The 18,267-nt window shown below is 40.9% G+C and overlaps 1 protein-coding gene across 1 annotated transcript in view; it reads left to right on the top strand.

Annotated features, from left to right (window-relative positions):
• The first annotated feature begins 15,264 nt into the window (after nucleotides 1-15,264).
• SLC30A9 (solute carrier family 30 member 9) overlaps nucleotides 15,265-18,267 on the top strand; it is an 86,869-nt gene continuing 83,866 nt past the window's right edge. The window contains exon 1 of the mRNA XM_040484881.1: nucleotides 15,265-15,488. Within this exon, the coding sequence (XP_040340815.1) occupies nucleotides 15,377-15,488 (112 nt within the window). The 5' untranslated portion in view covers nucleotides 15,265-15,376. The remainder of the gene's footprint in view (nucleotides 15,489-18,267) is intronic.

The raw sequence follows: 18,267 nt of genomic DNA, 5'->3' as shown, positions 1-18,267 counted from the left end.
ATGTGGAATTTACAAAAAGCCCTTTGAAAATACAAAAGCAAGTTTGGGTTGTAATTAACCACTTAGTAAATCTGATTATAAATTATGGTGCAAAGTCACATAGAATGTTTTGAAGATTTTTTTTCCTGAATGTTGAACAAGGCTCTTAAAAAGAAACAAATGTTCAGGATCCCAGGTTTTCATCGAAGTGTTTACTATTACCCACAGAAAATAAACTGAAAGGATAATGCGACACGTTCCAACATACATAGGAGTTCTGACGAGTAGATGAAGTCGATGAAGGACTGCTGGGAGCAATGGGAAGACTAAACTGAGCAGAAAGGCACGTGAACGCCTCTCAAGGCGTTCAAATTAAAAAAATTTAACACTCCCAGTCTCACACTGTGGGCCCAGTTCAGCCTGCGGTCTTCCTGGCCAGTACATACTTTAATAGTGAAAGACTGTGTCCCAGACCCTCTTTGACTTCCTGCCTTGGGAAATAGGGCCAGATTACATTAATGCCAAGAACTCATTTCTTTTGCTGAGATCCTTTCCCATCTCTTTCCCTGTGCTCCATCCTTGTTATAGACCTTGTCCCTGACCCACATCCCTTTTGGTAGAGAAAATACTGAAGTTTGAGCCATGCAAGTCTTCAATCTTATTCATACTCCCTTGCCAACAATTTTCAATTTTGACCAGAGATAGGAAGGGAAAGGAGACTGGGCAGCTCTCAAGTAGGGGGAGAACCCCTGTGGCCTAAGGCTTAGTTCCTTTCCCCATTTGTCTGAGGTACAGAAAGACAAACCAGGAGAAGGAACTTCTCTCTGAGGCCTAGAGCTCAGCTTACGTGAAAATCCCCCAGCACCTTTGGAAGGCATATGGATAAACCATCATTCCACAGATACCTCTATATTTTCCTTTATTCTGAACTTAGTCTTTATTTCCATTTTTCTCTAAGTACCTTGGGACATCTCATGAACCTTTCTTTTGGTAGTGTCCTTAGTACTTGCTCCATTGTTCCATTACATTTACCCTGCAAAACCTCAACCTCCAAAAGTAACCCCTCCCCCACTTCTCTCTCATAGCGTTCTCTATTTTGCCTTTCCACGTATACTATTACATCTTTTAAACTCCCTTCTCTCAAAATAAATAAACTTAAAAAAAAAAAAGAGATGGGAAACTAATGGGATGCAGGGGGCAGGAAGAGATTGGGGAGAAGGGATGGTTAGAAGGAGATGGTGGAGAGGTGAGGAGCCTTAGAAATGGGACTGCTGTCTATCCAAGGTGGACTCTGTGATAACGATCTGATAAGAGATTCCATGGGAAAAATAAATAAATGCTGTGCCATATCCTCTTGGATCTTTTCAAAATCTCTCCAGTTTTCTTTTTGGTTGATGGATTCAACCAACTTACCAGCACAATGTTAAAGCATGATCAAGCATGTGCAAATATATACATCAGGCATAAGGTCAGAAAGTCCACAAATGGTAGTTAGTCTTGAGATATTCTCTTAGTTTCCCGGGGCCTCAATTTCCCCATTTGTATAATGTGGCCAATAGAGAATTATTGCAAGGATTGAAGTGAGCATATTTGTACACAGTAGCAGTTTGGGCAAATAGCTACATTGTATATGCTTCTCATTTTACTTTAGGAGATTCTGGGACTCTTGGAATCTAAAAAACTTCCTTCCAGTCAGTGTTTAGTTAAATCTTGCCTTATCCTGTTTTTTTAAGTCAACACCTTTCTGGGCAAAAAAGAAAGTGGACTTAAGAGAATCCTCCACCCCATTAAAATACAAAGTCTTATGTTGACCTTTAGATTTTTTTTTTTTTTTTTACTCTCACAATTTCAGGGATATAAAGATTCATGCAAGGAACAGAAAGTAAAAATGCTATGACCATAAGCAAATCAGATCAGCTTCTGGAATTGTGAGAGCTCTCTCCACAAGTACGTCTTCAAAATCAGTAAATGATTAAAAGTTCTAAAACATGGTCCTTGTAAACTATCCCAAATGAATGCATGAGAAGGATGCAAAAATAGCCTAAGAAATGCTCAAAACTAAGTTTATCTGTAATATGTGGAGAATGAGGCCCAAATTACAATTCTTTCTTCTTTAGGGAATCTGCCAGAAATTGGGAGTGACTTCATTTATCCCAAGGGTGACACCTCGAAGTTGTGGAGATGAGACCATTATCATTGGAAAAGGCAGAACATGGCCAAGCTCTGGGGCTCTGGAAGCCTGACAGACCAGGTTGCAGTCAATTCTCAGCCCTGTGATTGGTTTCGCCTATAAAATGGGGTTATGGGGCGCCTGGGTGGCTCAGTCGGTTGAGTGTCTGACTTTGGCTCAGGTATTGATCTCACAGTCCATGGGTTTGAGCCCCACGTTGGGCCCTGTGCTGACAGCTCAGAGTCTGGAGCTTGCTTCTGATTCTGTGTTTTCCCTCTCTCTGCCCCTTCTCCACTCATACACAAACACTCTCTCTCTCTCTCTCTCTCTCTCTCTCTCTCTTAAAAGTAAACGTTAAAAAAATTTTTTAAATGGGGTCACTAAGACCCCATGCATTGTGAGACAATAAAATGAGCTCCAGCAGTGTTTAGCACAGTGCTTCACACACAAGGGCTTAAAACATTTTTGCCGTTGTGATCATCATCATCTAGAATTTAGAAGAGTCCTGTGGAGTGCTTTATTGAACAACTTGAGTAGTTAACATAATTCCCATTTAACTATATCCCAAGCAGAAAATAGCTATAATTACTTTCCAGGTAGTGTTTAGTAATCATTGATGTTTGTATCAGTGGCCACCTCCCATTTTCTCCCCTACCCAGGTTCTATAAAATTTTCAGTTGTCAAGAGGTTACATGAATTGTGACATAATAGTAAGAGCACAGAACCAGATTTCAGTAGTAACTACATACAGATCTGTGACCTTGGGTAATGTATTTAACCACGCTTCACATCTTTTCTCTTTTGAAAAATAGGTAGTAATACAGGATCAAAATCATTATGTATGATGGGACAGAGTTTTCTCTGCCACTCCCTCCCATTTTCTAGAATGCTTATTTTAATTTTTTAAATGTTTGTTTTTGAGAGAGAGACCGTGTGACCCATGAGAGGCACAGAGAGAAGGAGACACAGGCTCCAGGCTCTGAGCTGTCAGCACAGAGCCCGATGCGGGGCTGGAACCCTGAGCCAAAGTTGGACGCTTAACTGACTGATCCACCCAGTTGCCCCTAGAATGTTGTATCTTAAGGCTACATTATTAGAAGGGTGTTTTAAAAATAATGTTACCTAACATAGTGAAGGAGAAAAAGTAACAATGTATCGAGGAAAGATCTAATTGCATTCAATATTTTATTTGGGAGTTAAACTCCCATAAGGTCTTTCCCCTTCTTCATGCATACTCAAGTTCTGGAGTCTGCCCACAACAATAATAGAAGTAGTTGGAGCAGAAAAAGACAGCATCCTTTGGAGGCAAGACCCAAGAAAAACTGGAGCTGAGATTCTAAGGAAAGAGTGAGTATATCAAAAAAACTAGGAGGGACGCCTGGGTGGTCCATCCAGTTAAGCGGCTCTTGATCTCAGCTCAGGTCTTAATCTCAGGGTAATGAGTTCAGGCCCGTATTGGGCTCCATGCTGGGTGTGGTGCCTTCTTTAAAAAAAAAAAGGACTAAGGGACTGTATGGAGAAGCAATAGAAAGACAATGCAAAGTACAAATGCAAGCCATGTATGTAATTTGAAATTATCTAGCAGCACATTAAAAACAGTAAAAAGAAACGTGAAATTAATTTTTGTAATGTTTTATTTAACCCCCATATCCAAAATAATATTCAGCTGTTAATAATTATTAATATATTTTACATTCTTTTTTTCATATTAAGTCTTTGAAATCCAGTATATTTTTTATTCTTATAGCACATCTCAATTCAGAGTAGCCATATATCAAATACTTACTCTCTGTATATGACTAGTGGCTACTTGATTGGACAATGCAGGTATTGAAGGTATGAAGGAGATTGTAGGAGATTCACTGGTGAACGTGGCATTGGCACATGTTGCTCCCCCAGAGTCTAGGAGTATGACTCCATGGCTGTGAATGGAGTTGAGGGGCCAGCTGAATAGGGTATAAAACGACTAATCTCTGCTGGCTTGTGGACTTTGTGTGGTTTAGATTACATGGCCTGAAAGTGAAGTTGGGATTGAACGTTCTTTGGGGTTTTGTGTGTATGTTAAATTGGCCAACATTAAAACTGTTCTAGATTAAACCACCCTTCTTTTCCATAATAGGGTGTATTAATCTACTCAGGCTGCCAAAACAAAATACCATTGACTGGATGGCTTAAACAACACAATTTCTCAGATTTCTCAGGCTGGGAAGGCCAAGGTCAAGGTGCCAGCAAGGTAGAATTCATTCTGATGCCTTTTCTCTTGGCTTGTACATAGCCACCATCTCAGTGTATGTTCAGGTGTGTGTACGTGTAGAAAATGAAATATCTTGGTCTTCCTCTTATAAGCCCACTGGTCCTATGGGCTTAGGGCTTGCCTTTATGATTTAACCTTAATTACCTCCTAATACAGTCACATTGGGGGTTAGGACTGCAACATAAGAATTTGTGGAGTGAGGGGGCGGGGGAAACAATTCTGTCCACAGCATATGGACTTAGCGTTTAAGATACAGATGTAGATAATATTTCACGACTAAGAAATAAAAGTGAAACCTGGGAGATGGTAGAATGCCACCTTGTAGTGTAGCTGTGGTACAGCACTTTCATCTGTGAGTTAAAGGACCTGGGGCCATGTTCAAGGCTGGCTCTCCAGGAGCTGACCCGAGGCAAGTCACTTATGTTTCTAGATTTCAGTTTCCATATCTGTAAAACAGGGAATTACCGTTCTCTTGAAGTGGTTGTGAGTTTAAATAATGGTTGTTAGAGTGCTTTGTAAACTCTAGTGCTCTGTGAATTTTTGGTGATGTTATCAAATTACCATGTCCTACACATAGTACTGAAAAAAATTTTTTTAAGGTTTTTAAGTAATCTTTACACCCAACGTGGGCCTCGAACTTGCAACCCCGAGATCAAGAATCGCTTTCTCTACCCGACTGAGTCAGCCAGGTGCCCCCACTGAAAACATGGTTTAAATGACTTCAACACAGTAATGATGACATACATCATTACATCTGTCAGATAGTGTTAATGCTAAAGCTCTGTATTAATGCAAGAGGGTTTCTGCTACCACCACTGTTGAGAATACATATATTTCTGCCTTTTGATTCTTAGAAAACACATTATGTTATATATGCTAATTCTATATGTCAGAAGCATTAAGTCATCAGAATGTCCGCAAACCAACCTGTCAATAAATGGTGTCAGTTATACCTTCAAAATATATCCAGAATCGGACTGTTTCTCTTCACCCGCCTCCGTTACCACCATGGACCAAACCATCTTCATCTTTCACCTCGTTTGTTACAGTAGGTTCCTCATTTTTCTCTTGTTTTCTGCTTTTACCTGTTTCCTTCCCATATGTCTGTTTTCAATGCAGCAGACAATCTTACGTGTCTCCTCTGCTGAAAACCTTCAACGTTCCCACTCTCAAAAGCCCCTGCGGTAACCTGCCAGCACCTATTGGATCACTCTCCTCTTGGTCCTCAGCTGCTACTACTTTTCCCCGTGTTCAGTGTTCCAGCCACACTGGTTTCCTTGCTCTTCCTGGAATGTGCCAAGTACACTCCTGCTCACGGGCACAAGTACTCTTTGTGTCCCTTCTACTTAGAATGCGGACCTAGATACCCATTTGATTTCTTCCTTTACATCCTTCAGATCTTTATTCAAATGTCATCTTGGTCAGAGCTTTCCTGACGGCCCTATTTAAATGTGCTACACCTCACCCCTGGCATTTCTCCTCCTTATCTGCTTTACTTTTCTCTATGGCACTTCTTGTCTTGTGGTGCTTATCATATGGTATATAGCATTATCATATATTTACTTTATCATCTGTCTCCCCTACCAGAGTGTGAGTTTTATTAGGATAAGAATCTGTTCCTGTTTTATTGCATTGCTAAAAGCCGGTTCCTAGAACATAGATTGCACTCAATAAATACACGCTGAATGTTTGAAACAAAATCCACCCTAGTTAAACAGAAAAGGATCCTTTTCAAAGGAAAAAATCTGGAAGTAGAGAATCAAGCTTGGAAGCTATAGAACCAGGAATGATGTAGTTTCCATTGGAGACAGTCATCACTATTGTGGGGTTACGCGCCAGAACTTCTGTCCCCACTACCTGTGAGGCCATATATCTTTGGCCTCACACCTCTTCCCTTGCACAAAATGTATTCCATGAGATGCCTTGCTTTTCCCATCACTTTTTCCAAAGGGATGTCTCTGTCACATCTGTGGGCCCTAGCTGCAAGGGGGCCTGGAAAAGCAAGTTCCCGCTTTCTATCCTGGGGAGGTGGACCCACAAGGTGGGAAATTCCCCCAGATACTGGAATTACATCAAAGATATGCTGGGTAGACAGAAAGTATGATAAATGTCCTTGACTGGTACTGAACTCTACCTACCATTAAAAAGTTCCAGGGGCACCTGGCTGTCTGAAGAGAGTTTATGACTCTTGATCTTGGGGTCATGGGTTTGAGCCTCACAGTGGGTGTAGAGATTACTTAAAAACAAACAAACAAAAAAAAAAAACCTTAAAAAAATTGCAAAAGAATTTAATAAAAAAAATTCCATGTCAAGAGAACTGAATTTAGATAGAAACTTTATTTTTAATCTAGAATTTCTTTCTTTCTTTCTTTCTTTTTTTTTTTTTTTAATTAGAAGCAATTCCTAAAACTGCCCCAACATGGCAAGTAACTGTTCCATACAAACACACGCATATGCTTGGAAGGAGCAACCCCGCAAAGAGGTGTGCTCTAGCAAGGAAGGTCAGGGCCACTGTTGGCAGCCCCTCCACAGCCAGCCCAGGGTCCTGTGGGCAGAGCAGGCCAGTGGGCATGAGGAATCCTGGGGGTGGGGGTACTCAGCCAATGGCTTTGGGGTGGCTGGAATTTGTTTCTAACAGCAACTGCTAAACGATCTGTTTTCAAATTTATTTTTCTTCCTTCCTGATTCTGTCTCTAAGCTTTATCAGTTGCATATTTTCTTTCTCATTTCACATCCTGATAAGTAACAGCCTGGAGTATGGTTCCCATCGTGAACTTGTACTTCTTGGCCAGAGGGTGGAGTGAGTAAACAATCTGATGCTTTACTTATGGAAAAGAAATGGTGTGAGCCCATCATCAGAAAAAGCAGTGAGGGCATAAAATCCCGGGCTGCCTCAGAGCTTTTCCTTTGTCACCAGAACTACTGTATTCAGCCACTAGGTCAGTGAGTAGCCTGCTGCCCAGCCCAGTTCAAATATATTAGATTCTAGGACTCGTCTTGATTCCATTTAACCACTTTTCCTCATACCACTTTTTTTTTTTTTTTTTTTTTGCAATATGGGACAGGAATGACTCTCTCGAATTATTAGATATTTAAGTGTAGAATTCACTGTCCTTAGCACACGCTTCAGTTGGTGAAGTAACATGTAGCAGAGGCTACCCTGCGAGTTAATGAATAATTATGTTTTGTATTATGTTTTGTATTCTGGCCTCTGATTGCAAGTCATTTGTCCCAGCCACCTGGGGCTTGGTAATTATTTCTTTGACACTTTCTAAAATGTTTTTAGCTTTAAAAAAATATATTTTTGCTGCTTATTTTTTTTACTTCATTTGTTTAGTTCTTTTCTATTTATTAAATTCTTCCATTTGCTTCAATTCTTTAGAATGTCTCCTGGCTCTTTATGATCTATTTCTGTTTAAGTATGTAGAAGAATGTGAAAGAATTATTCCTTACTGTGAAGAAGCCAAAGCCACAGTCAAGCTTGTTTACCATCTTACGGGCACAGTTTAGGCCTCAGCTTTCAAGGGCATATTTTTGGCTTGTTACAAAGCATGCTTTGGCTGCCCTTCTCCAAAGTCTGCTCCTCCCTAACCAGAAAACAGGGCAGGGACCAGATTCTTTTCTTCCTTTTTCAGTTTCTCTGTAGCTGCTTATGCCCTGATATGGCATAGCCAAAATACCAGAATTGACTCAATTTGACTCCTTTTTCTAGGGCTAAAAAAAGGTAAAGATCTGGATTTTTAGAAAGGACAAATAATGTAAAATTTCATACAAATCTGATACACACACACACACACACACACACACACACACACAGATTGATGTCAGACAAAAGTACTTCTGGCAAGCTATCCAAAGACAAGAAAAGAAATGTTGGAGGTATCAGGAAAAAGTGTAGGATTGCTGGGGAGAACAAAGAAGCTGTAATGAAGCATGTCTATGCTACGGAAATGTTTGGTGGAAGATGGTTTCACGAGAGGCTAAGAATAAAAAAGAACAAGACTCTGGCCCTGTTTATCTTTTCACCTTCCTGTCCCCACTTGTATAGATATTTGAGGCAAGAGATAGGAAATATTGTCTCCCATTCCTCTCTCCCTGATTCCCCAAAGTGATGCTGAAGTGGGAAAGTGGCTTCAGACATGGACAGAGCTGGTACATGGTAAGGCCAGAGTTAGGAGGGTATTTATGGAGAAGCGGGAGGGGATGGTGGCAGAGGAAATGGAGTGGAGTGCTGGGGACAGAACGTGTAGATTCCTAAAAGAAAGGGAAGGGTCTCTAGAGCCTGTGAGAGCCTTTCAGTAATGTGGATCAAAGTCACATAACATTTAAGGGGAAAAACGTACTTTTCCTAGAGGAATTATGTATATGTTTATTGAGAGAGAAGGAGAGCTGATTAGAAAAAGAAGTAAAAGTGGACTGAAAGTTCTCTCTGTGGGGTGGAAATTGTAGAGATTTTACAGAAATAACCTTAATTCCTAATCTCTCTGAAGGGGCCTGTGGACTAAAGGAGAATTAAGTTACGTAGTTCTTACAGTTTGGATGCATTCACTCACTTACCCACATACATTATATGTCCCATGCACTATATTGTACACTAGACACCAAAGCTTGAAAGGTGAGTAAGAAACAATCCCTGTCTAAAGATACTAGGGGAGACAAAACTGTGTAACCAGTTTGAGAATCTCAACTCAAGAGGCATGTCCCTGAAAGTGTCATATTTTCTATTCTTGGTACTTTGCTGAACTTCATTGTTTTGGGATAGCAGCCTCCCTGTTTATTAGATTCTTAATTCCAGGTACTGAGATTTAGTCCTACTCATTTAAAACATCAGTCTCATAATTTAATTTAAAAATACTCACGCCCCTCCAGGGTAGACTAGACCTGTCGATCCAGCTCTCTTTACACACACCTCTTCCGTGTGCTTCCTCCTCTGGTGGTGTGGTCAGGAGCTCAACAAGGAAAACAGGTAATGTCTTAAGTGCATGAGTGTGGTAAGGTTGCTGTCCCCTTTCTGTAGGTCCCTGTGGCTTATCTAGTTCCTTGTCAGTGAGTGCACATGGGAATTCCCAACAGGCCCCATTGAGGAGAAATTCAATCCCAAACAGTTCCCTATGTTTTGATAGCTCTTTATAAGTAAGACTTGCTGTATCCATCAGCTGACTCGTGGCCAGCAGTGGTGAAGTACATTCATCTGATGTACACCTATCTGTTGCCCCATGTTCTATGACAAGTCTACAGGTGTCAATCTCATTTACTGTCTGTGATCCCAACCTGAGGTCTATAGGATCAGATGGGATCCAAGTCTATATATTGGAATTCTCTCTGCTCCATGTACCATCTGCCCCCACCCCCACCCCATGCTCAAAATTACCTCCAAATTTATAGTGCTGGGATAGATCACCAAGCTTGGTGGTTAAGCAAACATCCAAATGGGGATGGAGATATCCCTTTCTTTGTCTTGAAGACACTACAAAACTTTACAAGTACCACAGCATAAGTAAAACTTTCTAAAATAGAACACAAAAGATATTAACTATTAGTGAAATAAATTGATAATTTGGAAAAAATTGATAATTTAACATGAAGACCTTCCTTTCTCCAAAGACACCACTAAAAAATGATAAGACAACTCACAGAGTGGAAGATGATATCTGTAATACACATATCCAACAAGGGACTTGTTTCCAGAATATAAATATCAAGAGCTCATACAAATCAATAAGAAAAACACAGACAACCTAAAATAAAGGTGGGCAATAATCATCTTGACTAGGATATGAAAAGGATATCTAACGAGCCAATATACATTTGAAATTGTATCCAGCTTCATTTATCATCAAGGAAATGCAAATTAAAACTACAATGTTATACCGCTCCATACCTCCCATGAGGTTAAAAAAGAAAAAAAAAAAAAGGATAGTAGCAAATGGTGGTACAGTCATGAGCAAACAGAACTTCCCCATACTGTTATTGGGGGTGTCTATTGGTAATTGGTACAACTACTTTCGCAAACTGTTAGCAACTGCTAAAGCTGGAAGTCTGCATACCATATGGCCCAGTAATTTTAGTCCCAGGAATATGTCCATCAGAAATGCATACACAGGTCATTGATAATTTGTAAGTCTTGAACTAAAACTACCCAAATGCTAATCTGCAGTAAAATGGGTACATTGTGGGATATTCACACAATACAATCCTATATAGCAGTGAGAATGAACATAACAATATGAATCCTACAAACATAATGTTTGAGGTAAAGAAACTAGACTCTTTCATATGTAGTATGAAAGAACACATAGTGTACAACATAGAAAGTCTCAAACGGGAAATTAATCTCTGTTGTTAGGATTCGTACTACCTTCAGGGGTGGGAGGGTAGTGACTAGAAGAGAAGCTTCTGGGAAGCGGGCAATGCTGTGTGCTGATAACACAGTTTTGTTCCCTAGTTAAAATCCCTAGAGCCATGCCCATAGGATTTGTGCTTTCTTCCGTGTATTATACTTAAATAAAAAGTTAAAATTTTAAGAGCCTAACGAGAATTTCTTTTGGTGCCCCCACCTGTGGCTTTGGGGAAGAAGTTTAACTCTCTCCACCAAAGAGAGTTTGCTGCCCTCCCCCAAAGTACCAAATCTACATGCTCTCAGTCCCCAGCTTATTTTTCTCAAGGATAAAGATTATCAAACATTTCAGTCTGCTCTGTCCCCAGGAGTATTTAGTAATTTGATTTTCCCAGCTAGAATACCTGTAATCCCCTGATCACTAACCTCTGAGGAAAGGAGCCAGGAGTGTATGGAGAAAAGAGCTAAGAAGGTAAGAGTTAGGACCCAGGAATATGGTCAACATTGGACAAATTCTTCTTATTCCTGGATGGAAGTGGTAAAGGGTGAACCTACTGAGTGCAAGTGGAGTACTATATGGTTATTTCACATAATAATTGTGATTAAAAAACAAGTTAATTCACAGAATAACGTAGGGGAGAAAACCTATCAGAACAACCAACCTCTGCCTCTCCCCACCACACCCTATGGTCACACACGTACGGATTTGGAATTAGAGGACCGGAGTCTGATTCCATGTTCTAGCTCATCCTTGCTGAGTGATCTTGGGAAAATCACTCAACACCTCTGAAAAATGGAGAGGGGGATTAGCAGCCTGGTCAGAAACATATCAACTTCACATTTCACTTTCTCTACTTATGCAGACGTTTGCTATATATGCAAAATATGTGCAGACCCACATTGCTTCTGACCATGCTTGTACAGCAGGGAATGATACCTTTGAGTGTGGCCAGACAGTCTTCCTTTTATCCACATGTAAAACATTTTCTTTTTCAAGTGTTCAGGTGGGCAAGCTCCCTCCTCCTTCAATCCTGCGGCCAAAAGCAACACGATGCCAACACATATGTTCAAAATTAAATTTGTGTTCTTAGTATGCCTCATGATAGAACCACTCACTTTATCTTCTAATGGATTATCTAAGTCAATTTTCCACATAAACGGTCAAGTTTGTTTCGAATCACTGTTTTCCCAAAGCTATAGACAAGATGAAACCAAGGAACAGTCAGCTTAATTACAGCCAATTTCTGAAAGATGTGGGAACTCCTTCAGAATTAATGGAAAACTTTGCAGGTGTTGTGTATGGTAATAATCAAATGACACTTCTTTCCTACATCTATTTCCATCCATCTGACTTAATAGTTACCAAATTTAGGCATCTATTTATATCTCAGATCCTCATGAAACTCAATTTAAAAAAAAAAAATGTTTATTTTTGAGAGAGTGTGAGTGAGGGAGGGGCAGAGAAAGAGGGAGATAGAGGATCTGAAGTGGGATCTGTGCTGACAGCAGAGAGCCCGATGTAGGGCTCAAACTCACAAGCCATGAGATCGTGACCTGAGCTGAAGTTGGACACTCAACCGACTGAGCTACCCAGGCGCCCCAAAAATTCAGTTTATTTTTTTGAAACTTAGTATGTTGATCATACATAAAAAAATATGGGGAAATGCTCTCTTGACCTGTATTTCAGAAAACAAGATATCATTCAAATCTTTTAAGTTTAAAAAAAAAATTTTTTTTTTTAATGTTTATTTATTTTTGAGAGAGACAGAGACAGAGTGTGAACAGGGGAGGGGCAGAGAGAGGGAGACACAGAATCTGAAACAGCCCAGATCCCGATGCAGGGCTCGAACTCACAAGCCATGAGATCATGACCTCCTGAGCCAAAGTCAGACGCTTAACCGACTGAGCCACCCAGGCACCCCTAAGTTTATTTATTTTTGACAGAGACAGAGTGCGAGCATGAGCTGGGGAGGTGCAGAGAGAGAGGGAGACAGAATGCGAAGCAGGCTCCAGGCTGCCAGCACAGAGCCTGACGCCGGGCTTGAACTCACAAACTGTGAGATCATGACCTGGGCCAAAGTCAGACGCTTAACTGACTGAGCCACCCAGGCGCCCCTGTTGTCATTCAAATCTTGAAAGACCCTACATTTTCTTCCAAAGGATAAAACCGTTTGACTTAGAAAGTAAAGTGTGGTGGTTAACAGCAAGATCTCTGCCTTAGTTTCCTCATCTATAACTTACTTAGGTGTTATGAATAAGATAATGCACACAGAGGGTGTGGCAATTGCCATATGACTGATATTTTACCGTTACTAATTTTTAAAAAATAAACCCAACGTGAGGTTTGAACTCAACCCCAAGATCAAGAGTCGCATGCTGTACCAACTCAGCCAGTCAGTCAGGCATCTCTAATACCACTATTTGAAATTATATGTCTATTTAAAAAGTTTGTCTCCTCACATAGAAAAATAAACTCCATGATGTTGGAGTCTTATCTGTTTACTACATATAGGCAGCTGCTGAATGTGTCTGAGGTGCAGCAGTAAGGCAACGTCTCTTGGTAGACCTTGGTACTTTGCTTTACTGCTGCAAAGTCTGCAAAGGATGGGATTTCTCAAAGAATTTAGGGTCAAGGGAAATTCTAAGGAACTCTACAACTCACATTTCCTTAATTTTCAGCACTTGGGGAAATTTTGAAGACTGCCCAGCAGGACAAGTATGTTATGAAAACACATCATTGTATCTAACATCAAGGTGTAAACACCAAGACAGCTGCAGAAGTATTTTATTTTTTAAGTTTATTTACTTTGAGAGAGCGAGAGAGCGAGTGAGAGAGTACGCGGACATGCTGGAGCAGGGAGGGGCAGCCCAAGCTGTCAGCAAAGTGCCTCCCTTGATCTCATGAACTGAGTGCTCAATCTCATGAACTGAGTGGAAATCAAGAACTGGATGCCCAACCGACTGAGCCCCTCAGGGACCCCTGGGTAAGTATTTTAATCTAAGGCCGTGAAGACCTTATTATGTGATCCAGCATTGTGAGGGTTTAAACAAGGTAACACAGCAAGATCTGCTTTATTCTTCAAACTTATTTGGCAAGTCAAGGCTTCTGGAAGTTCATCAAAATTAATACAGTATCCACTATAAGAAACCAGGGGCTACTTTAAGAAATCCAAAGCAGGTTAGCATTATGGCAAAGATTAATGGACATTTACATACAATGACTATAAAGTTAGAGTTAAGCCTTTATGTATTTTGTATCATGGAGTTGAATTTCTGTTAAAATCTATCCACAAAGAAGAGACAAGAACTTTCTAGTAATATTCTGATTTGTTATAATCTTGAGGTTATGAATATTTAACCTTAATGTATTAAACTATGTTTGTCATAGAAGTTAAATTTGCTTACCATTTTGTGATAATTTATTCACTGTGACCCCACTAAGCTGGTTATACTTAATTAGCAAAAAAGGCTGTAGATTCTCTCAAAATTAGGAACAAACTAATTTACTTCCCTTTGAAAGAGCTATTCTGTAGGAACATAGTTAAGCTACTCAGATTGATTTCAAAACAAACGACAATGCATTCCACTCTATTTGCTGTGCTGGCGGTTGTTTTACCCCCTCGGAAACAGCAATGTACAAAACCCAAGATTCCGTGATGCTTATTTTCTATTCCGAGCAAATTAACAAAACAAAACAAAACAAAACAAAACAACTACATAGAAACTTTCAAATAGTGATAAGCGTTTTGAAGAAAAGTATACAAGGCAACCGGGTAGAGACTAACCAGCCCTACTCCAGCCAGCGTAGTCAAGGAAAGTGTCTATTGAGTTTGAGCTAAAATCTGAATGAGCATGTCAGAGGTCAACACCGTGGTGAGTATTGTTCCGATCTTTCTAGAACCAGACTGACTCCTGTTCCGATGTCCGCACATCTCCACTTAACCCACCTCGAACACATTAAAGTCTTACTTTATTACATTACACACGGGAATCCGAGGTTCAGAGGTAAATAAGGCAAGTACCTGCCTTCACGTACTCTGGCTACACACTGGTGTGTTAGAGGAGAACGACGTACTGGGGCAGGGTTTGGAGAGTACTGAGTTCGGCACGTTAGCCGCTGCTTGAGCTCATCCAAGAAGGCTCCGGAGAGAGAGGTTAAGTAAGCCACCATCCTTCCTTCCCACCTCTCTTCCCATTTCCAACAGCATGGCCCACGTTTCGAGCTCAGAAATAGAAGCAGGCAGACGCCCGAAAAGGCCCTGTCACTTCTCCCACGGTTTTCCTAGCTGTTAGGATGCAAACCATTCAGGCGATGACTTCCAACTAACAGGAAAAGGTACAGACGCAGAAAAAGCGAAGAGGACACCAAAACTCCGCAGCATCCCCGCCCTGCGCACACCGTGGCGTCACGGTCTGCGGAGGCAAGGCCTTTCGATTTGTGCTCCGAGACTACGTCACTTCCGCTACCTGCGGGCTCTGCGGCGCTAAATGTTGTTACTATTTCCGGGTCATCCAGGCCGCCTGTGGCGGCGCAGGCGTGAGTATTAGCAGGTGTCCGGTCTATGGAGTCAGTTGTTGCCGGCGGCGTCGCGGAGGCAGGAGGTGGTGTCCGAATAGGGGCCTTTGCCCCGCCAGGATGTTACCGGGCTTGGCCGCCGCCGCTGCGGCCCACAGATGTAGCTGGTCCTCCCTGTGCCGGCTCCGTCTGCGCTGCAGGGCGGCGGCCCACGGCTCCAGCGAGCGCCAGGGTGAGTGTACCGGCCCGGCCGCTGACTCCGCGGCAGGTGACCTGGAGGACCAGGCCGGTCTCGGCGCTTCGCCTCGGGCAGTTCGCCTGCTTGCCCTTCCCCAACCTCCTAACCTTGCTTCCGGGTCTCCGCCTTTGCAGTTCGGCCCGCCCAGCCCGCGGGGTTTCTGGAGAGGTCTCCCAGACCCTGGTTTCGCCTCTGGCCCTAAAACGACCCCCGCGGAAACTTGCGGGTAGCTCTCGGGCCTGGTCGCATGCGTGAAGCCAACCACTTTGTACCAAATGAAACGCCACGTTTGCATCGCAATGTCCCCGGTGACAATCTCTTTCCTTTCGGACAGTGAGAAATTGCTGACTCCCCAGAGTGCCTGGGTGTTTCGAGCTCACCAGTTCCCTTTCTTTGAGCGCTTTTGGCCGAACAGGTTTTCTTGCCCTGCCCCTTTTCCCATATCTCCAACTTTTGTCTTAAATTTCCCGAAAGTAGGGAGGATTGGGGGCGGGGGGGAGTACTCATTATTTACGAATCATTCTTGAGTATGAGCGTATGACCGTGCCACAGTCATTGAATGGACCCAGTTTGGGACTGAAAAGCAAGAGAACTCTTCGGTTCCGTTGAACAATCTTATTGGTGAAAACGTGTGTACTGGAACTGTAACTCAGAAAAATGTGGTTGACGCGAATTTTTATCCCTCTCCTTCAGCATTCTTTTCTGCCTCAAATTTAAGTTGTCCCACAGTTTCCAAGATAGCAAGGAACTTTTCAGTTTTAGTAAGGCTTGTGTCTGTTTTTACCATGGCTTGACATGCTGTAGCTTGATTCTCCAGAACCGATAGGAACGAAGAGGGAAAAACAGAACCATATCCACCCCTAGTCTAATTCCTCAGATTCTTGAGTATGCAGAGTATTTACAGAAACATTTCCCAAAAGTTCATGTTTGAAAAACTTTGTATCATGTTTGTGACCTCAGAGTAGAAGTTAGAACTTGCAGTCAAGTCATTCAAGTTGATAAGTAATATAAATTAAAGTAATGCCTAAGCTGTGCAGATAAAATTAGAATACATCAGTGTTTTTTATTTGCAATGAATGTATAAACTGGCTCTTAAAATTTCAGAGGAGTTAATTTTAACGTCACTGTTCTTGGGGCTTTTTGGTGGTGCTAGAAAAGTTGAGTTTTTCTATTTTGGCAATATAGCCGGTTCCCTAATGAACAAAATGAATCATCTGATTATACCATACTCCAAAATCCCCAAGTAAACCTTCTAGCAGAGTTGATTCTTATTGCCAAGCAATTTTGGCATTTTACACTTAAATTAGGTATATTGGCTGTTGAATTTAGTCTAAACTGCCCTTTAAGTGTTAGTTGAAAGGATTTGAAATAGTGTAATTTGTATTCCCTATTCTCTGTAACTGTCATCGTGTCCAAAATTATGTACTCTTTGTCTCATCCATCTGTGAACCACAGATAATAATACCTATTCCATCAGTCAGAATGACTTTGCAAAGTTCTTTGGAATGTTTATCACCAGGAAATTAAAATGTGTTTTCACACTTAAAAAAACATGTAGTAGGTTTTAAAAATAGCCTTCTTTGTAAAAATTTAGTTCCAGAAATACCGAAACAATTTTTAAAAGGACAACTGTTATGGTAAAATTTTAAAAAGCATTTAGAAAAAGGGTACTATTTAAGTTGGATGCATGTAAGAAGAAAAGGATATTTGAAGAACTTTTGGGGAAAAATTCCAAAAACATATTTTTCTTTGTCAAGAAAAAGTTTATGCTTCTAAATTCCTGTGTGGTGGAGGAAAAACTTACAAAGAATAAGGAGAGAAGGAAGCCTTAAGGGAAACAATTGCCTTATTTGCATACTTAGAAATGAGAAATGCCTGTACACTGAAAGCTCAGTTTCAAGGGGATAAGGAAAACATTGTAGAGCAGCACTGTCCAAAAGAAAGATAATTGAGCCATGTATGTAATCTTGAGTTATCTGATGGCCAAATGTGAAATAGTAAAAAACAGATAGTGTTAATTTTAATATATTTTAGTTCTTGGGTTTTTTTCTAACATTTATTTTTGAGAGAGAGCATGCGCTAGTGGGGGAAGGGCAGAGAGGGGAACAGAGGATCTGAAGTGGCCTCTGATAATAGAGAACCCGATGCGGGGCTCAAACCACAAACTACGAGATCATGACTTGAGCTGAAGTCGGACTCTTAGCCAACTGAGCTACTCAGGTGCCCCAGTTTTAATATATTTTATCCAGTATTTTCAAAATATTTCAGTATGCAATCAAGATAAAAATTGAGTTATTTTACATTATTTTTTGTACTAAATCTTTGAAGTCCAGTGTGCATTTTATGTTTAGCACATCTTAATTCAGAATAGCCACATTTCAGGTGCTCAATGGACAGTGACTACTGTATTGAACAGTGCAGTTATAAAGTTAGTATCCCTAATTTATAAAGAATTTTTACAAACCAGTGTATCTTGCAGTAAAAAAATGGGCAAAATAAATAAATGAAGAGTTCATTAAAGGAGTTCAAGTGGCCAATAAAAATGCAAAAATCTACCATACGTACCAGTAGGCATGGAAATATTAGTTTAAGGATTTGCTACTCATTGCCTGTAGCATATTGGCTAAGTTTTCCATAATGATGCCTCATACGGAGGGTACAGGAAAGCAGGAACTTTCTTACTATTCATTGGGACATACAGTTGAACAGTGTTTTGGAGGTCAGTTATTCTTTATATAAAAAGAATACAAAGGGGTCACCTGAGTGGCTCAGT

The sequence above is a fragment of the Herpailurus yagouaroundi genome, unplaced genomic scaffold (assembly GCF_014898765.1).
Source record: "Herpailurus yagouaroundi ecotype Mexico unplaced genomic scaffold, PumYag 28, whole genome shotgun sequence".
Classification (NCBI taxonomy): Eukaryota; Metazoa; Chordata; class Mammalia; order Carnivora; family Felidae; genus Herpailurus; species Herpailurus yagouaroundi.
This window is presented reverse-complemented; position numbering and strand designations above follow the sequence as displayed.